General features: G+C 42.8%; 1 protein-coding gene across 3 annotated transcripts in view; it reads right to left on the minus strand.

Annotated features, from left to right (window-relative positions):
- Positions 1–484: 484 nt before the first annotated feature.
- LOC127585861 (uncharacterized) overlaps positions 485–27,024 on the minus strand; it is a 47,385-nt gene continuing 20,845 nt past the window's right edge. For all 3 annotated transcript variants that reach the window (XM_052043566.1, XM_052043567.1, XM_052043565.1), the window contains 8 exons: positions 16,634–16,882; positions 12,637–12,753; positions 10,552–10,632; positions 9,407–9,529; positions 9,234–9,317; positions 7,449–7,547; positions 2,725–2,762; positions 485–1,240 (listed from right to left, as the gene is read on the minus strand). In XM_052043566.1, coding sequence (XP_051899526.1) covers positions 1,223–1,240; positions 2,725–2,762; positions 7,449–7,547; positions 9,234–9,317; positions 9,407–9,529; positions 10,552–10,632; positions 12,637–12,753; positions 16,634–16,882 — 809 coding nt within the window. In that variant the 3' untranslated portion in view covers positions 485–1,222. The remainder of the gene's footprint in view (positions 1,241–2,724; positions 2,763–7,448; positions 7,548–9,233; positions 9,318–9,406; positions 9,530–10,551; positions 10,633–12,636; positions 12,754–16,633; positions 16,883–27,024) is intronic.

The following is a 27,024-nucleotide window of genomic DNA, read 5'->3' on the forward strand; positions in this document are numbered from 1 at the left end:
TTTAGGCTATTCCATTCCTCCCGCAGTTTCCTTTTTTGCTCCAGATTCCAGCATCTGTAGTCTCTTGTGTATCCTTGTCTAAAAGTTCACCAAAAGGCAATGGTCAAATGTAAGTCTTATAATTGGTGCTCCACTGATTTTCTGTTCACATCAAACTCCAGCACAGTGTTAAAGGGCTGCTAGCCCACTTCAAGGATCGATACTTTGGTCAGAAACACTTGGTCTGGTGACATTGTTTCTTGTATCAGACCTACCAACCAGCAGTGTCTCAGCAGTGCATTGAAGGAATACATGCTGAAATCATACAGAGGGCTGTAATAATGTGTTTCAAATAGCAGTGTCCAGTCTATAGGAGTGAAGGCAAGTATTTGCTGTATTGATGGACAAAATTTTTCCGCTGGCATTCAAGTCCAAAAATAAGATCTGTCATGCCCATTTTAAATAGTGTCACGAACGAGCAACAAAGGAAACACACTGAGCATGATTCAGTGTTAAAAATTATTTTATTAATCACTACTTATGATAATACATAAAAGTAAAAATGTTAGTATGTTAGAATTCAAAAATGTTAAACCTTGAACATTAACCCCAAAAACTAAACTCTTCGTGTGTGTGTGGCGAAGTCCCAAACTCCAAGTTCAGGAATGGTTCTTAAAGTTCAGTTCCGCAAGCCATAAGGTGAAACATCAGCAAACGCTTCTTCAACAACCACCGTTGTCTGAAGATAAGATGTAGACGTAGAGAAACATAGAGAGAGAGTAATTACGAAATCCAAATGTTCCACGATGGAACCCAAACGACACTTCAGTGTTTACTCGGTAGTAACTTCCTCACCCCGAAAAGCATCCGAATCGTGGTCGTCCACACACAAATACCTGTTTCCTTCTACAGGTCAGCAACAAAGTGAACTCCACCGGATTACTTCCAATTTCCATACATGGATTTCAGTGGCAGACACAGTTATTGTTTCTCATCCATCGATAGAGAAAACTAGCAGGCTGGTGTCTCTCTCCCTTCTCTCTCTCTCCTCTCTCTTCTTTCTTCTGACTTCTTCAATAACGTCATTACGTCCTTTATCTTCTATTGACGTAAGCACGCCACACACACACACACACACACACTCTCTCTCTCTCTATCTTAAAGGGACATTTACTGAGTCCGTAACAATAGTCTGAAGAGAATAAGGTGCAGCATCCAGCTCTACGTCAACAATAATGAAATCTTATAAGTCTTCATTACCCTAAAATGAACAAAGCATATTTGTTACATGCAATGATCAGATGTCTCCACCCAAATACCAGCAGCAGAAAACCCTACTGAACAGAAAAACAGGAATGGTGAAATGGACAAAACAGATGGTGGGAGGTTTACAACGATCCTTATAACCAGATGCACTGTGGGGAGGTAACCTAATGAAAGCAAATGCTTCAAGAAAGGGAGACAAAAGATATAATCTGCACGGATTTTCAGAAACAAGCAAAACGTTGGTTAGCAAAATTAAGGCCCATGAAATTAAAAGATCATAACAGAATGGGGAAGAAATTGATTTAAGGACAAAAAACAGAGATTTGTGGTAAACAGTTGTTGTTCAGACTAGTAGCATGGTAGACATTTGTGTTCGACAGGGGTTACTGCTGGGACCACTTTTCTAACTGATAAAATCAATGATATAGACGAGGATGTGGAGGCTAATATTTCCAAATTTATGAATGATAATGCTTGAAAGTGTGCCAAACAATGATGAGGAAATTAATAGATTCCAGGAAAATATAGATAGGCAGACAAGTGGCAGATGAAATTCAATGCAAGGAAGTGTGAAATAATGCACTTTGGCATAAATGATGTGGAGACACAATATAACTAAATGGCACAATTCTAAAGGATATGCAGGAACAGAAAGGCTAATGGAGTATATGTGAAAGTGCCAGAGTATGTTGAGATAGTCGTTAGCAAAGGATATGGGATCCCGGTATTCATAACTAAAAGCATAGATTAAAAAGGTAGGGATGTTATATTGATTCCAGCTAACTGATAGACTACAACTGGACCCATGTGTCCATTTCAGGAACTCTGAGGTCCTAGAGAGGATATAAAAAGTATTTTCTCAATGATTCCACGAATGAGGTATTTCAGGTATAAGGTTAGATGGTGAACTGCCATTATTCTCATTGGAGCAGAGTAAGCTGAGAATACATTTGAGACAGGTATACAAGGTCATGACTGACCTAGTTAGGTTAAATGGAGGACAGCTGTTATCCTCAGCAGATGGTTCAAGGGCCAGGAAGCACAGATGGGTAAAAGATACAAATGGCAAGTGATTTTTTGCACAGTATGATTATAATTTGGAACTCATTGCTTGTAGGGGTGGTCTAATCTGAATCAATCAAGGCCTTCAGAAGTGAATAATTCAGGGAATTGAGAGAAAATAATTTGCAGGTCTGAGGGGGAAAGAGCAGTGGAATGAAACTAATGGGATTTCAGTAATAAACCTGTCATAAATCTAATGGGCTAAATGGCTCCTTTTGCATTGTAACCATTCTATGAAACAATGGATTTTAGAAACTATGTTAAATTATCAAACATATGGTGCACGTGCAATGGAATTGAATCCCCAAATCCACCCCTCCCCACTGAAGCCAACATTCCTTCTAGTTTGCATAAATATACGTTAAACTAGCCTTATAAGTATTCCAGACAACTGCAGAAGTTTAGAATATAACATACCTGCTGTTTTATTTCAATGCTTGTATCTTCATTTCTGTCTGTAACAAATAAAATGAATCTTTATAAATCATAGATAGTTAAGAGAATATTGTTTCTCATCACCATTTTCTGTGGAAAAGTCACAATTCATAGAATCATGGAACAGTACAGCACAATACAGGCCCTTCAGCCCACAATGTTGTGCCGACCTTTAAACCTCACCTAAGACTATTTAACCCCTTCCTACCACATATCCCTCTATTTGCAATTCCTCCATATGCTCATCTAGCAATTTCATGAATTTGACCAATGTACCTGCCTCCACCACCGCCCCAGGCAGCACATTCCATGCCCCAACCACTCTCTTGGTAAAAAAACCTTCCTCTGATATCTCCCTTGAACTTCCCACCCATTACTTTAAAGCCATGCCCTCTTGTATTGAGCATTGGTGTCCTGGGAAAGAGGTGCTGGCTGTCTACTCTATCTATTTCTCTTAATATTTTGTACACCTCTATCATGTCTCCTCTCATCCTACTTCTCTCCAAGGAGTAAAGCCCCAGCTCCCTCAGTCTCTCCTCATAATCCATACTCTCCAAACCAGGCAGCATCCTGGTAAATCTCCTCTGCACCCTTTCCAAAGCTTCCACATCCTTCCTATAATAAGGTGACCAGAACTGGACACAGTACTCCAAGTGTGGTCTAAACAGAGTTTTGTGGAGCTGCATCATTACCTTGCGGTTCTTAAACTCGATCCCTCAACTTATGAATGATAACATCCCATAAGCTTTCTTAACTACCCTATCCACCTATGAGGCAACTTTCGGGGATCTGTCGATGTGGACCCCAAGATCCCTCTGCTCCTCCACACTACCCAGAATCCTGCCATTAACTTTATACTCCGCCTTGGAGTTTGTCCTTCCAAAGTGTACCACCTCACACTTCTCCGGATTGAACTCCATCTGCCACTGTCAGCCCAGCTCTGCATCCTATCAATGTCCCTCTGCAATCTTCGACAATCCTCCACACTATCCACACCACCACCAACCTTTGTGTCATCTGCAAGCTCGCCAACCCACCCTTCCACCCCCTCATCTGTCATTAAAAAAAAATCACGAAAAGTAGAGGTCCCAGAACCGATCCTTGTGGGACACCACTAGTCACAGCCCTCCAATCTGAATGCACTCCCTCCACCACAACCCTCTGCTTTCTACAGGCAAGCCAATTTTGTATCCACATAGCCAAGCTTCCCTGGATCCCATGCCCTCTGACCTTCTGAAGAAGCCTACCATGTGGAACCTTGTCAAATGCCTTACTAAAATCCATGTAGACCACATCTACTGCACTACCCCCATCAATCCGCCTGGTCACCTCCTCAAAGAACACTATCAGGCTTGTGAGAGACTATCTGACTTTCACAAAGCCATGCTGGCTATCCCTGATCAGACCATGATTCTCTAAATGCTCATAGATCCTATCTCTAAAAATCCTTTCTAACAGCTTGCCCACCACAGATGTAAGGCTCACTAGTATATAATTCCGTGGACAACGAGGACTCAAAGATCCCAGCCAACGGTTCAGCAATCTCCTCCCTTGCCTCTCGGAGCTGCCTGGGGAATATTCCGTCAGGCCCCGGAGACTTATCTGTCCTAATATTTTCTAACAGCTCCTACACATCTTCTCTCTTGATATCCATATGCTCTAGAACATTAACCTTACCAACATTATCCTCAGCATCATCAAGGCCCATCTCCCTGGTGAATACTGAAGAGAAGTATTCATTGAGGACCTCACCCACCTCCACAGCTTCCCACCTTTGTCTCTAATCGGTCCTACCTTTACTCTCGTCTACCTTCTGCTCTTCACATGAGTGAAAAATGCCTTGGGGCTTTCCTTAACCCTACTGACCAAGGCCTTTTCATGTCCCCTTCTTGCTCTCCTTGGCCCCTTCTTAAGGTCCTTCCTTGCTACCCTATATTCCTCATGAGCCCTATCTGATCCTTGCTGCCTGCACCTTATGTATGCTGCCTTCTTCCTCCTAACTAGATGTTCTAACTCTCATGTCACCCATGGTTCCTTCACCCTGCCATTCTTTCTCTGACTTGACTAATTGACTAATTCTTTCTTATTCTTTGGTCCATGTCAGTGTGGTTTCCCTATAATTGTGATTGAACATAGGTATACTCAGAGGAATGGACAGCAGACATTAGGAGAGGGCTAAACCATCAATGGAAAAGTCGTTTTACTCATATTGTCCATAAATAATCTTTGTGGGGCTGATTTCACTGGGTGTATTGTGAAATTATACTCATGTGGCCTGTGAATGTATTTAGATATAAATTCCAGGGCTCAAGAGAGCAGAGAATATGGAAATAGCCTTTCATTGTGCCAGGACAGAAACACTTCTTTCCCAAATGCAAGGCACTCCTGGAATAATAATATTTTCCTTGATATTCTAATTCATAGGTGTTATTTTCTGTATGTTAGTTTCCAGCAGAGCTTCATATTGGTATTGGTATATTATTGTCACTTGTACCAAGGTACAGTGAAAAACTTGTCTTGCATACCGATCGTACAGGTCAATTCATTATACAGTGCAGTTACATTGAGGCAGTACAGGTAAAAACAATAACAGTACAGAGTAAAGTGTCACAGCTACAGAGAAAGTGCAGTGCAATAAGGTGCAACATCACAACAAGGTAAATGGTGAGGTCAGAGTCCATCTCATCGTATAATAGAACCGTTCAATAGTATTATCACAGTGGGATAGCAGCTGGCCTTAAGCCTGGTGGTATGTGCCCTCAGGCTCTTGTATCTTCTACCTGATGGAAGAAGAATGTCCTGGGTGGGTGGGGTCTTTGATTATGCTGGCTGCTTCGCCAAGGCAATGAGAGGTAAAGACGAGAGTCCAAGGAGGGGAGGCTGGTTTCTGTGATGTGCTGGGCTGTGTCCACAACTCTCTGCAGTTTCTTGCGGTCCTGGGCAGAGCAGTTGCCGTACCAAGCCGTGATGCATCCAGATAGGATGCTTTCTATGATGCATCGATTAAAGTTGGTGAGTGTCAAAGGGGACATACCAAATTTCTTTAGCCTCCTCTGAGGAAGTGGAGGCACTAATGAGCTTTCTTAGCCATGGCATCTATGTGATTTGACCAGGACAGACTACTGGTGATGTTCACTCCCAGGAACTTGAAGCTCTCAACCCTCTCGACCTCAGCACCGTTGATGTAGACAGGTGCACGTACACCGCCCCCTTGCCTGAAGTCAATGACCAGCTCTTTTGTTTTGTTGACATTGAGGGAAAGGTTGTTGCCATGACACCATTCCACTAAGCTCTCTATCTTCTTCCTGTACTCCAACTCATCGTTGTTTGAGATATGGTCTACTACGGGGGTATCATCTGCAAACTTGTAGATAGAGTTAGAGCAGAATCTGGCCACACAGTCATGAGTCATATCAAAGATTCTGTCAATGCTGTACACAATTTTCAAATATATAATATCAATGTGTGGACAAATTCTGATATATATATCCTCAATGAGTTTTTCTCCCTTGACCAACATGAGCCCCAGTTACATATGTCCACTCTACCAGGATGATGATCATGGGAATTTTCTTTTACTTTGTTTTGTCGTAAGAGTGGTTATGGGTGGAAAGTATCTATTTGCTCGTCCTCCCAGAATCCACACATCCCTTACCTTGCCCTGCTGCAGATTCAACTTAATTTAGTTGTTTCCAGTAATACAGCATCTATGGAATATACAGTCAGTGAGGGAAGGGCAATGACCACAGATCAATGGTTGTGATTGATGTGGGGCAGGTGACGGTGATCAAGCAGATACTTTGCCCCATGTTGGTGAGGGCTTGCTGGTTGGTGCTTAAGTGTGACAAGGTTAAAAGAACATAGCAAACTGGGGCTGGGGGTCAAAAGCTAGAGGTGAGAAGCTGGTGATGGGTTGCAAGTTTTGCATAATGTTAAGTATATTACTTAAAATCTCCTTGCAGTGACTACTCAAGTAGATCCACTTTATCTTGCATTGTTGCAGGGCTCAGAAATATTAAGGCATCTGTGGGGGCAGAGAGAGGGAGGAGAAATACAGAAAGCAGGTGTTACTGTTGGCCCAAATCAGCAGTTGGGGAGGGTGAATGAACCAAACCAGTTCCATGTTTTCAATCCAAGGAGCTGAGTCTTCCCTCCTTTCCACCCTCCCTCTCACCTCTTTGCCCCTCCTCATTCTCAGCAGCAGGAGCCTGCAGTCCTGGATCTTTACAGGTCACGGTCTGTTCACTCCCTAATCCAAGTTCAATAAGGCAGAAGTCAAGTGTCATAGTGACCGTAGCCTTGGGGCAGGCTGAGCTGGCAGCATCGCCTTTGGGGTCAGGGGTTTGTGGCCAGTGAGAGGCTTTCAGCCTAAGGGGAATTGGGGAAATTCCTGCTGGCCTCTGACTTCACAGGTGGGCCTGAGGGAAAGTAGGATACACGACTGTGTAATTTGTAATAAAAACACTCCCAGGCTTATCCATTTGCTAACCCCAAGAACACCGACTTTATGTTTCAACCTGTGCTAGGGAATCAAAATGCCTATGATTACACTGTGGGTATAAGGGAAAAGAAGGTAATGTGCTGAGGCAATTTCTTCACAGTTGTTCTACTTTAAAAGTTAATGCAATGGCAAGATAGTTAGGTAAACATTTTCACAACTGATAATTCTTCAGAAAGTGAAAGTGAGCAAATGATTTGATACTTACAGCGATATGTTGCAAGGAACACAGAGACTATAATAACACAGCTGGCCAATAATGCAATAGGTATGCTCCACGTTAAAATACTGGTGTGACAACTTTGATCTGAAAATATATGACAATGAAACACTGAGCAAGTTGAATGTCTCCCAGTGCAGCATTTATTTAGCACCTTTACTGTGGTAAGACAATCCAAAGAACTTTTTTAGGAGCATTGACACCAAACCACAGGAGGAAATGTTATGACATACATGGAGACCTAATCACTAGACATATCACATTCAGCACAATCATGCAGAATCCTCTCACTAACATCTGGGTGTTTATATCAAAATTGGGAAGGCTGAACCAAAGAATAGTCAAGTAATGGACGTACTGGGTATCATGACCTGTAACCAATGCCCCAGAGTCTTTCACCATGCCTGGGTATATCTTTGCCCAAACAGACCCACCAGGGAAGCAGACCATGGTAAATAGTGGGAAGCCACTGACCCTGGGAGTCCTCTTTATTGATTCTAGACTCCATAAATTCTCTGGGCATCAACAAGTATGATCAAAGAAGCCTCCTGTTTACCACCTACTACCCTCCCTCAGCTGATGAATCAGAACACTCCACATTGAATACCACTTGGAACCAGCATGGAGTAGAGTAAGGAGACCGAATCTACTCTGGTGGGAGTCTTCAGCATTCAACAGTATGGCATCAGGATTGACCTTGTTGACGGAGTTCTGAAGGGCACAGCGGGGTTGTGGCAGGTGGGAAGAGAACCAATGTGATGAAAAACCTCTTGAGCCTCATCCACACAAATTAAATTGGTTTATTATTGTCACCTGTACAAAGGTACAGTGAAAAACTTGTTTCTCATGCCATCCATACAGATCATCACATCAGTGCATTGAGGTAGTACAAGGGTAAACAATAACAGAATTCAGAATAAAGTGCTACAGCTACAGAGAAAGTGCAGTGCAGGCAGAGAATAAGGTACAAGGCCATAATGAGGTAGATTGTGAGGTCAAGAATCCATCTAACTGTACTAGGGGACCGTTCAATATTCTTATAACAGAGGGATAGAAGGCATCCTTAAGCCTGGTGGTACATACTTTCAGGCTTTTGTTATCTTCTGCCCGATGGGAGGAAGGAGAAGAGAGAATGTCCGGGTTGGGTGGGGTCTTTGGCTATGTTGGCTGCTTTCTCGAGGCAGCAAGAAGTGTAGACAGAGCCCATGGAGGGGAGGCTGGTTTCCATGATGTGCAGAACTGTGTCCACAACTCTCTGCAGTTTCTTGTGGTCTCAGGCAGAGCAGTTGCCACATCAAACTGTGATGCATCGGGATAGGATGCTCTCTATGGTGCATCTATGAAAATCGGTGGGGGGTCAAAGGGGACGTACCAAATTTCTTTAGCCTTCTGAGGAAGTAGAGGCATGGTGTGTTTTCTAGGCCATGGCATCTGTGTGGTTGGACCAGGACAGGCTATTGGTGATGTTCCTTCCTAGGAACCTGAAGCTTTCAACCTTCTCGACCTCAGTGCCATTGACGTAAACAGGAGTGTGCGCACTGCCCCCCTCCCTGAAGTCAATGATCAGCTCTTTTGTTGTGCTGACATAGAGGGAAAGGTTGTTGATCCATTGAAATTAAAATGTATCCATTACAGATTAATCTGGCTCAACATTAGCGATGGAGTGGTCACTTCATACAGTATTTGTGGATTCAACAAAAGCACGCTGAGTACACAGAAGTAAATGCAGTTGTTTGCAACGTTAGACACAGGAATCATTGACAGTAAACTCACTGTTTTGCTGAATCTCTTCCTTTAAGATAACGATTGTAATGGGGATTATAATGAAGCCACTCAAGAAAACGAAAGGTTGAGATCCTGTCAAATATAAATGATATAATAAGTTGGAAGTTATAGTTTTATATTTAAACCTAGAAATTTTATACAGTACATGAACCGTTCTTTACCTTTCTTTCCTTGGAATTTCCCTTTAAATGAGCAGCCTAACTTCGGAATAACAATTGGTGCAATTATGACCAAAAGCAGGGCAGAGACAGTGCCTAAAGCAACAGCAGGTACAAAGGCAGCATCTGGAGGAAAGATTCAACAATAGTGGTTGGTAATTCGTAATGTATTTAATTTTGTTTTGTATTCATTTTTTCATTTTGGATCTGGGCAGCTCTTGGGAGGAGGTGGTGAACTTGCAAAACTGCAGTCCTTCTGGTGAAAATGCTCCCTGGTGGTGTTAGACTCAGCAACAATGAAGAGCTAGTGACATATTTACAAATCAAGGTAGTTAGCGACTTGGAAAGGAAGCTGAAGGTGGTTGTGTCTCCATGCACGTGCTGTTCTTGTCCTGGGGTGTGAGGTTGTGGATTTGGGAGGTACTATCCTTCTGGAACGTTGGTGTGGATTCAATGTGGGGCAACCAACACAATTTTCATTGCACGGCAGGTTTAAGCATTAAGAATAACATTTGCACCTGTACATTGCTTTGATCAACTTGACAAAGGTCTTTCTAGCCTGAGTTGGATACCCTTAAAAGTTCTTTCAGAGTCTAAGCTTTCTACACGAGCAGACAGAATGCATACATTCTCTCACAAGGGTTTGGAGATAGACCCAGTAATTTCATTGCATTCTTCACTTTCCTACCAATCATCCTTTTCCTTACTAAATATTCCTTTCTGCTTAAATAGACACAAAATGCAGAGTAGACAGAAGGCTTTTAAATTTTGGACATTTCTTAAAGACCAAAATTACCATGGCATCCATGAATTCAATGTACTGAAGGTCGTGTTACTCTTGCACACACTGGGATTGTTTTCCCTGGAGCGAAGGAGTCCGAGGGGGTGACCTTATGGAGGTTTATAAAATCATGAGGTCAGTCTTCTTCCAGGGGAGGGAAATCTAAAACTTGAGGGCATAGGTTTAAGGTTAGGATTTAAAGGGGATCTGAGGGGCAAGTTTTCCCACACAGAGAGTGTGGTGGGTATGTCAGAGCTGCCAGAGGAAGTGGTAGAGGTGGATACAATAACAATATTTGAAAGATATTTGGAGAGGTTCATGGATAGGAAAGGTTTAGAGGCATATGGGCCGAACACTGTGCACATACCTTTAATCGCAATCCAGGATATGAGGGTGATGAAGGTAGCAACAAAAGACAGAATGCTGCAGATAATGAGGCTCTGAGACGCTACAGAGAAATGAACAATAACATTAAAATGGCTTAATTTCACTTTAACCTACTTTACAGCTATTTATAAATATGAATAAAATGTACAACAACCATCAACTGAGTGACTTGGTAATGTCGAAGGACTCTGGACGGGTAAGATTTAAGGTGACACTGATCGCTCAAAGATTGTTCAGAAATACAAAGCTAACCCTCAGCTTTTACTCTATTAAATTCATCTTTTCTGCCTCCTACACCTCACTTTCAATAACATACTAGGTGCTCCTGGATTTTTCTGATTCAATGATTAAAACCATCAGTTTCTCTGTACCTTCCTTCCGTTCCTTTTTTCTGTTGGACCAACCTCACCAAGCATTCTTCACTGCCTAGTATGGGAACTACTCTAAACACATGTCGATAATATCCAACTCCTGGTCACAACACTATTCCAGAGCTCTCAGTTGGCTCATAATCCCAACGGTTCCCTCTCCTCAAATACGGTTCCTACTGTTTTCAAATCTGACATCACCCTTCTGCATAAAAACCTATTCACAAAAATTAGCAGCCCATCTCCAAACTCTATTGCCTATCCAAAGATATGTGAAGATCCAAGGTATATGACCAGGTCCAACAGTAGGCAACCCTTTTTCTGCACCTTCTCCTGTCACCAGACCCAAAGGGGACCATGTGCCAGGGCTAGGAGAAGGTCCCGCTTCAAACAATATCACAGTTAAGGGAATCACTTCCACCATCCCCAACTTTGTTAATAACTCACTTGGTAGATTAAATTCAAACCAAAAGAACCTGTCTGGGGTTTTGCCAGAGGTTCCCCAGCTCTTCTATGTCAATAAAATTGGAAACTACTTCACAATGACACAAAAATACCAGTTTTATTGTACCCCTCAGGACAAAGGCCCTGGGTAAAGTTGTTTGGTCTTAACTCACCTTCTTCTCTATAGAAAGTACTTTTATTAAAAATTCAACATTTGTCAAGAATAACTTGGAGATATACATTAAAACCTGAAGGTAAATACTTTGAATTTATTCATTTTTTGGGATCTGAGTATAGCTGGCAATTTATTACCCATCCCTAATTGCCCTTGTCTGAGCATCAGTGAATAGGTTACTGCTGAGTAGCCATTTAATGCACTTTTGATGACAGCTTCAATCACTTTGCTGACTATTGCAAATGGGCTGATTGGGCAGCAAATAGTTGGATTGAAATTGTCCTGCTGTTTATCACCTGGTCAATTTTCCACATTGTTGGGAAGATGCCAGTGTTGCAACTGTATGCAATAGCATGCCAGGAACAGAATCATGTGTTCCTAAAAGTGATGAAGTGCCAGCCAGAAGTGTCAAATGAAGGTCCATCTCAGTTTCCTGCTGAGATCCCTAACATCACAGAGGCCATTCTCCAATCAATTCAATTCACTTCACATGAGATCAAGAAAGATGATTGGACTGGATACAGCAAAATTTGAGACCAAATATTATTTAACCTGTGGTATTGATGACATGCACTCCTATCTGGAGTGTATGTCATCAATACCATTCTGTACTCTTCATTGAACCAGGGTCGATCCCCTGGTTTGGTAGTAATGGTAGTGACGAATATGCTAGACCATGAAAAGGATACAGGTATACATTTCTGCTGATGAAAACGATCCACAATGTTGCATGGATGCCCAGTTTTGAGCTGCCACATCTGTTCTGAGTCAATCCTATTTAGCATGTTTGCAGTGTGACGCAACATGATGGAGGGTGTGCAAAGCCTTGTCTTCACAAGGACTGTGTGGCAATCACTTCCACCAATACTATTGTGGGCAGATGTATCTGCCACAGGTAGATTGGGAAGGACAAAGCCAAGTCAGTTTCTCCCTCCCGTGGATTGGCACACCTCCTGCCTCAGACCCATTCTGACAGCTCTATCTTTCAGGACAGCCAGTTCATCCATGGTGGTGATACCCAGCAACTCTTGGTGATGAATACTGAAATTTCCCAACCTTTTCAACATTTGACAGATACCTTGCTTTGATTTCTTCTCCAACCACGATAGAAGCAAGAATCCACTGAGAGGTACCAAAGAAGATACCAGTCCTGTGATCGATGCGATAATAATTATAGAGTCCGCCCCAGAAATACCTATTAAAATATTCACATAATAGGATATAGAGTCAGAGAGTTATACAGCACAGAAACAGGCCCTTCAGCCCAACTCGTCCATAACAACCATGGTGTCTTTCTAAGGTAGTTCCATTTGCCTGCATTTGGCCCGTATCCCTCTAAACCGTTCCTATCCATGTACCTGTCCAAATGTATTTGAAATGTACTTGTACTCGTCTCTACTGCTCCCTCTGGCAGCTTGTTCCATATACCCACCACCCTCTGAAAAACTTGCCTCTCAGTTCCCCTTTAAATCTTTCCCTTCTGACCTTAAACCTATAACCTCTAGTTTTAGACTCCCCTACCTTGGGAAAAAAAGACCGTGACGATCCATCTTATCTATGCCCCTCCTAATTTTATAAACCTCTATAACGTCACCCCTCAACCTCCTTTTCACCAGGGAAAGCCGATCCAGTCTCACTATTATATATATATGTGTGTGTGTGTGTGTGTGTGTGTGTGTGTGTGTGTGTGTGTGTGTGTGTGTGTGTGTGTGTGTATGTATATATATCAGAGAGAATTACCATAAATGCCCCAATATTTGCAACATAGACCATTTTTCTCATCTGTCAGGAAACTGAGCTTGTATCCCTGACTTGGGGCCTGGTCGACATGGCTTCAAATCTACAATGATTGAAGACTCTTGTCTACTGGGTTACTGCAACAGGTGTCATGCCAGCAAGAATGGGTGGGACATGTGGCCTATTCAGTGATGCCTGCATTAATTAAAACATTCACTCATCTCATCACACCAAAATGCCTCTGTGAATTTATCTATAGGTAGAAAAAACACAACCTTGATCATTCCAATGAGTTCTTAGACAATGTAATGCCTTATATGCAATCACTGTTGCAATGTGGAACTTGCAAATTGTACAGAGCAAGGTTTAATCTGTAAGATAATGGAAACACAGAGAATCAGGTTTGTTAATACTGGTTGAGTGATAAATATTCTGGAGCACCAGACAGAACTTTCTCTCTCTTCTGAAAGTAGTGCCATGAGATTGTTTACATCCGCCCAAGAGGGGCAGACAGGACCTTAGCTAAGAGAGCAGTTTTTTCTGAAAGAGCACTTCTTTAGTCCTGCTCCAAGTATCATCTGGGATTGTGTGCTTAAGAGACTAGAATGAGATCAGAACCCCCAACCTGCAATTCAGAGGTAAGAATACTGTCAACCGAGGTAGAGCTGACACCAACGGAAAGGTTCACTGTAGGCAATAACAGAAAGACATTCCACTGATTTTCAGGAAACTATAAAAATGAACTGTCGGTGCCTCAGCCGCTGGGATCCGGTCTTGTGAGCAAATTGTCAGTTGATGGAAAATTGCTGAGTGACCCTTGAATCACAGAGTGGGTTTTCATTGGGTGATACTGCAGTGCACCCTTGTAGCAGTTAGCGTAGGGCTATTACATCGCCAGCGACCTGGGTTCAATTCCCACCACTGTCTGTAAGGAGTTTGTCCGTGTGGGTTTCCTCCGGGTGCTCCAGTTTCCTCCCACGTTCCAAAGATGTACAGGTTAGGAGCTGTGGGCATGCTATATTGGCGCTGGAAGCATGACAACACTTGTGGGCTGTCCCCAGCATATTCTCAGTAACGCAAAAAGATGCATTTCACCGTGTTTCGATGTACATGTGAATAATAAATATCTTTTCAGTACTCAATCTACTTACAAGGGATGGTGATACTATCAGAGTGAAATCAAAGTGGTGAAAATCTGCTCCAAGGATGAAAAAGAGGCCTCTTGTGATTTCAGAGATGACATCCCTTGTCACTAATTAATCAGGCAAAAGTGAAGTCTTCTTCAAGGGTTGAATCTAAGCATGCTCCTGAACAGATGGGAATAGAATCACCTTTTCCCACATTTGGGGATCTATTGAGTGTGCAGAAGGTCAGGCACAGGAAAATATAGATATAGAAAGAAGAAAACATTAGGTAATTGTTCCAGCTCAGCAGGTGGCTAAATTTTTTTGGTGAGGGAATTGAGGATAGGCTGGGAATGGGGTGGGGAGGAGGAAATGGTCAGAATAGGGGTAAGTCAAGGAGATCAGTTGTGGTACACAGAATGGGCACTGAATGATCAGCAGCCTGTTTTATAGCACCTTATTTTGTTTTCCATTTATGTTGATTGAAAAAAAACAGGCGGACAGTTATCATTCTCCATTCTGCCTCCTTTCCCCACCATAATACTGATATTTATTTTCTCTGCACATTCTCTACTAGTAGCGTCTAAATCCCTGTTTGCCCAAATTGTCTCTGATCCCATATAACCCTGGGCAGCAAGTTCTGGCTGACATACAGAGCCTTCCTGCCTCTATCTTATTATCCCTTTCATAATTTTATATGTTTCTGTAAGACCTCCTCCCATTCTTCTGAATTCCAGTGAGTATAGTCCCAGGCGACTCACTCTCTCCTATAGGCTAACCCCCTCATCTCCAGAATGAACTTGGTGAACCTCCTCTGCACCGCCTCCAAAGCCAGTATATCTTTCCTCAAGTAAGGAGACCAGAACTGCATGCAGTACTGCAGGTGCGGCCTCACCAATCCCCTGTACAGTTGCAGCAAACCAACCTTTTGTGATTCATGCACAAGCACTCCCGAGTGCCTCTGCACAACAGCATGCTGCAATCTTTCACCATTTAAATAATAATCTGATCTTCTATTTTTCCTTCCAAAGTGGATGACCTCGCATTTACCAACATTGTACTCTATCTGCCAGACCCTTGCCCACTCACTTAACCTATCTATATCTCTCTGTAGACTCACCACATCCTCTGCTACATCTATTTCTTGGTTTATTGCCTGTGCCATCGTAATGTTATTATTTAGTGGCCTATAGACAACCCCCACCAGTTATTTTTTCCCTTTACTATTCCTAAGGGCAGGTAGTGTAGCGGTTAGCGTAACACTATTACAGTACCAGGGTTCAATTCTGGCCGCTGTCTATAAGGAGTTTGTACGTTCTCCCTGTGTGTCTGCATGGGTTTCCTCCGTGTGATCCAGTTTCCTCCCACATTCCAAAGGCATACAGGATAAGAAGTTGTGGGCATGCTACGTTGGCACCGGAAGCGTGGCGACACTTGCGGGCTGCTCCCAGAACACTCGACGCAAAAAGATGCATTTCACTGTGTGTTTTGATGTACATGTGACTAATAAAGATATTTTATCTTATCTTATCAAGCAGCAGTGGTCAGGGTGTGATAATTGTTCCATGTACCACTAGAAAAGGGAAGCTAAAATAAGTCAATCTCTCCATTTCCAATCGCTGTAAAGTAATTTCCATAGGAAGACTGATTTTGCCAGGACCAGTGCTGCCTTATCCAAGCATCTTGTCCACACTTACTGTTGAAGCCCCCCTGTTTGGAAGTCCCTTGAGTCAGGTACCTGAAGACCCGGGAAACTACTTCAGCGTGAATCAGCATTCTTACAAGAGAAAAGATGCTAAACGAAACCATATAATAGTTGATAACTGTGGGCTGGCAAGAGAAAGACTTTGATCAGAAATGGACTAGAAACTGCAATGTTGTAAAACCAATTTGATCTCCCCAAATAGCTGCAATGGGCACTTCCTCACACAATCCCTGTCACAGAACAGCTCAGGCTCCACCAACCCCAAGCAAGGAATTCCTCCTGACTGCCCATCCTCTTTCTCTGAGTGACAACTAATTGACGATCCCTTTTCCCAACCAGAAGAAGTCATCTTCCTCACTCTGTCAAACCCTTTGTAAGTTACAGTGAACATTTCTATTAATGCTGCTATTGGCTATCTTTGCTGCAGTGTAATTTACACAGGCTGCATTCCAAAGTCCACAAAGATCATGAAATTTATTCTCAAGATGTCATCTATATATGAAGCTTACCAGGGAGAGTTACAGTGTAATTTGCCTGGTCAGAGCTGACAGGATTGGTAGCGATACAGGTGTACGTTCCACATTCATTTGTCGGGATGACAAGGCTTCTGTTCCCATAAATGAGCCAGTGATCCTCGGAGACTTCCCCTCCATTTTTCTGCCATTCATATTTATGAGGGTTTCCAGCAACGTCACAGGTGAGTTGGATGATGTAACCGGGGGCTCTGTTGCTCCTTATCACAATTTCTGACAGCTTATCTAGAGGAGAAAATATTGATTAATGATATTTCATTTCCAGTTAGCCCTCATTGGTCGAGATATGAACAACTAAATGCATTTATATGGTATGATCATACTGCAACAGGACAAACCAATAAAGATAAGCATAGTTTAAAAATTGGAACCGGTACTTTAGATATGTAATTTGGCAACACTTTTACACACAAAGGATATTTGAAGTTTGGAAAACTCAGTTGATGCCAGATCAAATATTGATTTTAAATCTGTGATTGAAACATATTTGTTAATCAATGTACATAATATTTCTTTCTTATTTGAATGGTTCTGTTTGCGAAAGCTCACTGCTCAAGGAAAAGTGCTTTACTTTCTCTTTCCCGTAGCAAGAGACCTTCAGACTGCAAAGAGCAATGCAGTAAAAGGCCATTCAGTCCCCTTTACCTGCTCACTATTCGATAAGATCTTTCAGCTTTGCCATTTTCCTGTGTGGACTCCATATTGTTTCAATCCCTTAACGTTAAAAGCCTATAGATTTGTGACCATTACAGATTTATGAAGGTTCTGGTACTGTTTGATTGTACCCATGATCTAGGCTTCATTTGACAATGTATAACCATGCGTGAGGCATAAAGGCATCCACTACCTGAATGTCCAACGTGCTTGACCATGACAAAAAATATTCCCAATGTAAATGTCAAGTATTGGGGAGGTTCCGTGACTCATTTGTTCTTGGAGAATTCACCACTGCTTCCAAAGGGAGCTGGACCTTGAGGTCAAATTCTGATTCTTTGGCTTCAGAACCCTGTCCACATTCAGTAAGGGCAGTAAAGTGGCATGGAACCAAGCAGTAACCTAAATGAAAATGCCAGTGTCCATAGATGGTGGTGTCCATAAGTGCCTGCCTCTCTCTGGGGGCACCCATCAACTGCTGCTTCCTACACAACCTCACCAGCAGGAGGCCCTCCAGCAGGCAGGGGCACAAGTTGCCAATAAATGTGTTGATAGAGGCCTTTTATGGAATTCTGTCAGGCCCATTGTTCTGTCCAGAGTCCCCAGTCCTTGGGCTTCTCACTCCGGCATGGAAATAATGACTGCGGAAAGGAGAGGTTGCTATCATGATTATCCTCGTTTGGCTTTCAATGGCTGTGTGATTGAACTCTACGCTTTAATGGTAGACCTTACTTATGGTTACGCCTGAAAACCTTTAGTACTTAATTACAATAAAACCTGCAACACTTGCATAAAGCTGTCAGAGCTGCTACCAGCTTCCAGTGAAGGACTGGAGATTCCTGTGCAGTAATGACAAACCTACATACTTCCTTATCTCCAAAAGGATTTTCTGCCTTAAGCAGCCAGTCAGTCCCAAAAGTTATAGAGTAACAGCACAGAAACTTTATTAGGAGGAATCGGATGTTCAGCCTTTCATCCTGCTCTGCCACTCAATATGATCATGGTGGATCCTCTATTTTAAAACTTATTGTTTAATCTCATATCCCTTGTTTCCTTTTTTGTCTAGAAACCTGTTCACCTGCTTGAATATATTCAGCAACTTGGCCTCCACAGTGGAATTTCACAGGGTAACCACCAAGGGTTTGGTCCCATGAGTGAAGAAGTTTTTTTCTCTTAACAGTTTTTTAATGTCTTACCCCATATCCCAAGACTATAACATCTTGTTCTAGACTCCCAGCCAGGGGAAACATACGCTCTGTGCCCAGTCTTTCTTGCCCTGTCAGAATTTTATGTGTTTCAATGAGATAATAGAAGAAAATAGGAGCAGGAGTCAACCATTCTGTCCTTTGGGCCTGACCACTATTCAACACGATTGTGGCCAATGATTTACCTACTCCTGCCTTCTCCCTATATTCCTGGATTCCTTTGCCATTAAGGATGTATCCGGAATATATTTCATGGCTTGGCCTCCACTTGCAGCAGCATCACAGGCACATAGCATCAGATAAGCAGCATTCAGAACAAACATAAACACAGTTAGAACAAAAAAAAGTCCACTGAGGTGCAAAATTGTCAAAGTGGTCATGGTGTTGCTGTACTGAGGTAGTAATTAGGGTTGTGCAGATTGGTTCAAGAACTGAATGGTTGAAGGGAGCTAGCTGTTCTTGAACCTGGTGGTGTGGGACTTCAGGCTTCTGTACCTCATGCAGGTAGCAGCGAGAAAATGGCATGGCCCGGATGGTGAGGATCTTTGATGATAGATGTTGCCTTTTTGAGGCAGTGCTTCCTGTAGATACTACTGATGGTGGGGAGGGATGTGCCTGTGATGTATTAGGCTGAGTCCACTTCCCTTGGCAGCTTCTTACGTTCCTGCACATTTGAATTGCCGTACCAGATGATGATGCAACCAGTCAGGATCCTTTAAACAGTACATCTGCAGAAGTTTGTGACAGTGTTCTGTGACAACCCAGACTTGCCTAACTTTCTAAGAAAGTAAAGACACTGGTGTGCCTTCCTTATGATTACATCAATGTGCTGGGCCCAGGACAGGTCATCTAAAATGTTAATGCCCAGGAATTTAAAGCTGCTGACCCTCTCCACCACCAATCCCCCAATGTAGACCAAATGTTCACCCACCTTCTCCTTCCTGAAGCCAACAATCAGCTCTTCAGTTTTACTGATGCTGAGCGAGAGGTTGTTGTTGTGGTACCACTCAATCAGGTATCCTATCCCGGTCCTGTACATTGACTCACCACCCCTCGTGATTCATCCAATAACAATGGTGTTGTCAGCAAATTTGTATAGGCACTGGAGCTGTGCTTAGCCACACAGTCATATGTGTATAGGGAGTAGAGCAGGGGCTAAGCAGGCAGTGTTGAGTTGAAGCTATATTGATGGTCAGGGAGGAGGAGTAGCTCTATTACAGCGCCAGCGACCCAGGTTCAATTCTGCCACTGTCTGTAAGGAGTTTGTATGTTCTCCCCATGTCTGCATCAGTTTCATCCGGGTGCTCCGGTTTCCTCCCACATTTCAAAGACGTACAGGTTAGGAGCTGTGGATTTGCTGTGTCGGCACCGGAAGAATGGCGACACTTGCGGGCTGCCCCCAGCACATTGTCAGTAATGCAAAAAGATGCATTTTACTGTGTGTTTCGATGTACATGTGACTAATAAATAAATATATGATCTAATCTTACTAATTTTCACTGATTGGGATCTGCTGATGAGGAAGTCGGGGATCCATTTGCAGAGGGAGGTACAGAGGGCCAGGTGTTGAAGCTTGATGATGAGTTTGGATGGGATGATTGTGTTGAATGCCAAGCCATATTCATTGAACAGCATCTTGGTGTATGTGTTCCCATTGCCCAGATGGTTCAGAGCAGAGTGAAGAGCCAGAGAAATCACATCTGCTGTTGACCTGATGTGGCAGTAGGCAAATTGAAGTAGATCCAAGTCATGTATGAGGGGGAGTTGATTTGCACTAAAACAAACCTCTTGAAGCACTTCATTATGGTTGATGTAAGCGCTACCGGACAGTAGTGGCATAACGTAGATTTTGAGTCGTTCTGGATTCTGGAGGCTTTGGGAAAATGCTCCGTATCTAGTCTGCCTCGTCCTGTTAGATTTGTCTGAGATCCAGTCAATCAATGCCAAAATATTATCCCCAATCCCACGTGCTTTAGTTTTAGTTTTACACAATAACCTCTCATGTGGGACATTATCAAAGGCCCTCCGAAAATCCAAATACACTATATATAAAAACTAAAAGTACTGGAAATATTCAGCAGGTCAGGCAGCATCCATGGATAGGCTGTGGCTTTTTTCCATGGAGCATGGGAGGCTGAAGGATGACCTTATAGAGGTATATAAAATCATGAGGGCCAGAGATAAGGTGAATGGTCACAGTGTTCTTCCAAGGGTATGGGAGTCTAAAACTAGAGGGCATAGGTTTAAGGTGAGTGGGGAAATATTTAAAGGGGAAGTGAGGGTGGTGGGTATGTGGAATGAGCTGACAGAGGTTGATGCAGGTACATCTACAATGTTTAAAAGACATTTAGACAGGTACATGTTTAGGAAAGGTTTAGAGGGATATGGGCCAAATGCAGGCAAATGGGACTAACTGAGGTAGCCACCTTTGTTGACATGGATGAGTTAGGGCCAAGAGGCCTGTTTCCGTACTGTATAACTCTATGACTCTATATACCTCAGTTGTCCCTCAACTATACAGTCAACACTGCTCCCTGGTGTTCATCTGGCGCTGCGGTAAATGCTTGGATCTAGAACAGGGGACAACACTGCTCTCTAGTGACTGTCAAGAGGTACAGTGGATTTAGTTTCATCATCAGCAGCTGTATTTATAAAGATTTCTCAAAAAGACCATTTAGTCAGACCAAGTGGCTTCATTGAGAAACACTAAAAGCTCTGATTACCCCACAGCTGAAATATAACTTCCATCTACACAGCTCATTGCTTATTTCTTATTGAAGGCCATTGAGATGAAATATTATCTGCCTCACCTTCTGAGTATTCCCAGCAACCTCCATTTGATTTCAAATTGCTAACAGTATTTTGCCATTATGCACCTCAGTACAGTTCCAACTGAGATTTCTGTTTTCACTGTCTCAGCTCAGTGATTCCTACCTACATTGCTATAATCAGTGCCTTCAGGCCACACCAACACAGACAACTCTCATTTGGTGGGAGTTTGCTCCATCCTGGCAACAGTGCATTCCAGGTATTCAATTCTCTGTACCTGCAGAATAGCAGTCTGCTTCCAGTGACAGGAAGCTAAGCTTCAAGTAGAATGGTTTGATACTCCATTAAGGCATTGTCGTTTTTGGATGGCCTCCAGCTGTGAATCTAACCAGCTTCATCAGCTGATAACCATCTTCTCTGGGAAGATCTCACACTAGGTTCCCTAGCCCTTTGATGTAATTGCAGCCTGCTGCTGCCTGGTGTTTCTCCTCACGAAATGTGCGTCACAGTCCTACCCTGCATATTTCACCTGGTGTTAATACCAGGCAACAGCATAAATATTATGAGGTACAATGTTACTGGGTGCAGCGCTCCTGCAAGGGAATGACATTGATGGGTTGTTGTTGGATGGTTGTTCTCCTGATGCTTTCCAGTGATAAAGACAAAAAAGAGCGCTTAAGTTGAGAGCCTAGCTGACATGCAGACACAGAACGATGATTGCTTTGAGAGAAAGCAGCATGGCTAAGATCCTTTAAGTAGTTGATGGCATGCAAGTTGTGATTTCAACCAATGGGTCCATAACAGACTCAATTTCAATGCATACACTTTTAAGTATGGTAGTTTTATCACCCCGGTACATTTCTCAAATCTTTCTTGCTGCAGTACCTCAATTGCAATGAACTTCCCAATGAAGTGAAGAAAATTTACAGGACAGATAGGAAATAGTTCAACTTGCATCACCTCCAGTCCACAGCCAAAGTCATTCCAATCTCATCACATGTACAGGCCAAGTTCTATCATTGTTGCTAAAGCCTATGAAAGAAGGGGCCTTAAACTAAACAGATGAAAAGTAAAGCCCTTTGCCATCCTGCACATCACTGTTTCAACCTGTGTTAAGAATGTATCCTGATCATCTGCTCTGTGTTCTTCTGGCACTATTTAGTGTGGAACTTATTAGAGTTTGTCTGCTTCTGTGGAACAAAACCACAGTTTGAAGTAAGTTATCTCAGGACTATAAGCTTTTCCTTTGGTTATTCAATTATCCTTGCAGTATATTGCAATCTGCCCAGATATTAACCTATTGACAATTACTGGACTTTTTGCACATAATCAGGATCAATGAGAATTTTTTTTCACACTTTCTCAAGGGAGTTAAGATGACAACAAATTATTAGAATTTTGCAGATTTGAAGCACTCACTCAGAGATTGGATTATTTGTGGAATCTGGGGGTCAAGTCCAAGGAAATGACTACCATGCCAGATAAAGTTAACTTTAGAAAAGTGCATATAGACCAGCAAAGCTGTATAGGCACTATTCAAATGAATGCTGGATAGCCAATGGAAGGAAGTACATGTAGTGAAGCAAAAGATAAAAAGGAGAACAAGGGAAATACAGCCAGTGTTACTTAGCTGTGGCAAGTATCGCAGGTTGAAAAATAAATGCCCTGCACATGGGAACAGCATGTCAGTTGTGATTTGGAAGATCATTTCTACAAACAGTGCACAAGCAAGAGGACAATGAAAGTGCATGGAGTGGACAAAATAACCCATGCGAACAGAGACAGGGTCAGATTCAGTGGAGCAGTTGAACCTGGTGCCAAAGGAGGTCAACTGTGAGAGGAACATCCAATAAATGCATCTATGCCTAGATATTGGTATAAAGCAACAAGTGACATTTCACCCTGATCTCAGAACAATGTGTGCTGTCCTTCCGAAGCAAGCTATTGCTTATAACTGAGTCATGGGCCAATCATGTATAACAAGACAACACTGAGTCCTACAGGAGATGCTCTCCAAAGATGATGAATCCAATGACTGATGAAGATATGATCAGAAGAACTCAAGAAAATAGGAGCAGGAGTATGCCACATAGCCCCTCAAGCCTGCCCCACCATTCAATATGATCAAGGCTTATCTATGCTGGACTCCTCTTCTATGCCAGTTTCCCATAGCCTTCAATTCCGCAATCTTTCAAAGATTTATCAACCTCCACCTTAAATACTTCCAATGATCTATCCTCCACAACCCGTTGAAATAAAGAATGAGAGATTCACCAATCTCTGTAAAAAGAAATTTCAAAGCACCTCAGTTTTAAATGACCAACCCCTTATCTTGTAATTACGTCCCTTCATTTGAGACTCTCCCACTGGTCAAAAATCTCAACATCTGCCCTGTCATGCCCTCGCAGGATCTTATATGCCTCAATAAGGTCCTCCTTGATTCCTCTAAACGCCAAAGAATACAGATCCAAACTCTAGCCTCTCCTGACAGGACAATCCTCTCATCCCAGGAATTAGCCTGATGAATCTCCTTTGGAATGCCTCCAATGCCACTACATCCGTTTTTAAGCAAGGGGACCAAAGCTCTGCACAGTACTCCAGGTATGGCAATACCTTGTACAACTGTAACATAACCTCCCCATTTTTAAACTCAAAACCCCTTGCAATTAAGGTCAAAATGCTACTTGCCTTCATAATTACTTGTTGGACCTGCTGCTCACTTTATGTTTTATATACTAGAATACCCAGATCTCTCTGTACTTCACTCACTTGCAGCCTCGCTCCATTTAGATAATCTGCCTTTTGATTCCTCAAACCCATCAAAGTGCATGCCTTCACACTTTTCCACATTAAACTTCTTCTGCCAAAGATTTTGCCCGATCACTCCATACATGTCCCATTGCATGGTCACAAATCATCATCACAGCATGTCCTTCTACCTATCTCTGTGTCATGGGCAAACAAATAACTTATATTTCACCCACTCCGAGGTCACTAGTACAAACAGTAAATAATTGAGGGCCAAGAACTGATGCCTGGAGCACCCCACTTGTTACATACATCCTTCCACCCTGAAAAAGACCAATTAGTTCCAACACCTTGTCTTCTATGTGATAGCTAGTTTTCAATCCATGCTAACACGATTCCTCTAATACCATGAACTGTTAATTTATGCACCAGCCTTTTATGTGGCATCTAGTTAAATGCCTATTGGAAACCTACATCTGCAGTTTCACCTCTGATGTAATTTCATCATTGTTGACCAGAAAAATGGTGCTGATAAAACTACGTCATGGCAACGTCATGAAGACTGCTTCAGCCACTCAACTCACACATGAATATGCAAATAAAGTTATTGACTCATACAGCAGGGAAACAGGCCATTCAGCCCAGTGTCCACACTGACCAGTAAGCACCCATCTGTATTAATCCCACCTTCCAGCACTTGCTCCATTGCCATCAATGCCTCAGACGACTCAAGTTCTCATCTAGGCACCTCCTAAATGCTGACAGTGATGACACTCTCTCAGGCAGTGTATTCCATGTACTCACCACTTTCCGGGAGAAAGAGGTCCACCTTAGATCCCCTCTGAATCTCTTAATCACTATCCCAAATCTTTAGTTTTATTCACTTCCAATAAGAGGAAAAGATTCCTGCAGTCTACCCTATCTATATCCCTCGTAATTTTATATACCTCAATAATTCCCCTCTTAACCTACTCTGCTCCAGGGAAAACAGACCTAGCCTCTCCAGTCTCTCCTCATAACTAGAATACTCCATCTCAGGCAACACCTGGTGAATCTCCTCTGCACCCTCTCCAGCACTATCATATCTTTTCCTATAGCGCGGTGACCAGAACTGCACGCAGTACTCCAGCTGAGGTCTGACCAATCTTTTATAAAGTTGGAGCCATAACCTTTCTGCTCTTGTATTCAATGCCCAACTAATGAAGGTCAGCATCCCCTATCCTTCTGAACCATGTTATCCACCTGCACAGCAACCTTCAAGGATCTTTGGACTTGCACACCAAAGTCCCTCTGTTCCTCAATACTCTCAAGGTCTTTACCATTCATGGTGTATGTCCTAGCCTCATTAGTACTCCCAAAATTCATCACCTCACACTTACTTGGATTAAACTTCACTTGTCATTTCTCAGCCCATTTCACCAACACATTGATATCACCTTCTACGACCCTTCACACTGTCGACAACTCCACCAATCTTGGTGTCATACGTTCCATAAAGGCTTCCTGATGTATCTTGGAAATATGGGTAAGGTAGCACAGTGGTGGTGGTATAAGATGAGCAATCCAGCAACTTGGTTCGATGACCTGGAGGCATGAATTCAAATCTCATCGAGACCACAGAAGGAATTAAATTCAATCAACTTGCAAGATAATGAGATGAATACCGATGAATGTGCAACCACCAAATCAGCCATCCTTGAACTGTCTAACCTGAGGGAGTGAAACGGTCCAGGAAGCCACTCAGTTAAGAAGGACAATTCAGGCCGCTCAGGTCCCTTTTAAATCTTTTCCCTCTCGGCCTAAACCTATGCCCCATAATTTTGGACTCCCCTACCCTGGGGAAAAGATTGTTACCATCCACTTTATCTAGGTCTCTCATAATTATAAACATTTCTGTAAGGTCACCCCTCATTCTCCTACGTCCCAAGAAATAAAGTCCTAGCCTGGCCAACCTCTCCCTATAACGCCATCCCTCTAGTCCTGGCAACATCTTCGTAAATTGTTTCTGCACTCTTTCCAGTTTAACCACGTCTTTCCTATAACAGGGTGACCAAAATTATACACAGTACTCCCAAGTACACCAACAACTTGTACAACTTCAACATGATGTCCCAACTCCTATACTCAATGCCCTGACTGAAGGCCAGCATGCTAAACGCTTTTTCACCACCCTATCTCCCTATCTACCTGTGACACCACTTTCAACGAACTATGCACTAGTACTCCCTAGTGCTCTATCATTCATAGTACAAGTCCTACACTAGTTTGATGTTCCAAAATGCATCACCTCACACTTATCTGTATTGAAATCCATTTGCCACTCCTCGGCCCACTTCCCTAACTGATTAAGATTCCCCCGTAATCTATGATAACTTCTTCACTATCAAACACACCTCCGAATTTCACGTCATCTGAAAACTTACTGATCAAGCCTTGTGCAATTGCATCCAAATCATTTATATAATGAATTAATAACAAGGGTCCCAACACCAAAACCTGCTGCACACCACTAATCACCGGCCTCCATTCCGAGAAACAACCTTCCAACGACCGCCCTCTGCTTCCTACCTCTGAGCCAATTTTGAATCCACCTAACTAGTTCTCCCTGGACTCCATGGAACCTAACCTTCCAGACAATTTCACACACACAAAGCCATGTTGATGATCCCTAATCAGTCCTTGCCTCCAGTAACATTTGCACCAGTGATGTTAGACTCAGTGGCCTGTAGTTCCCTGGCTTGTCCTTGCAGTTCTTCTTAAATAATGGCACAATAAGTTAGAGTGAGGGCAAGGCTCATGACCTGGGAACTCTGGCTGATGAGGGATATCGAGGCTCTGGTCAGGAAAAAGGAGGCATATTGCAGGTATAGGCAGCTGGGATCAAGTGAATCCCTTGAGGTACCTCACCTGTGATGAAGGCAGGTACCAAAATCTCTGCCAGGGCCCCTGCAATTGTTTCCACTTGTTTCCTGCAACATCCTGGGATACATT

Source organism: Pristis pectinata, chromosome 34 (assembly GCF_009764475.1).
Source record: "Pristis pectinata isolate sPriPec2 chromosome 34, sPriPec2.1.pri, whole genome shotgun sequence".
Taxonomy (NCBI): domain Eukaryota; kingdom Metazoa; phylum Chordata; class Chondrichthyes; order Rhinopristiformes; family Pristidae; genus Pristis; species Pristis pectinata.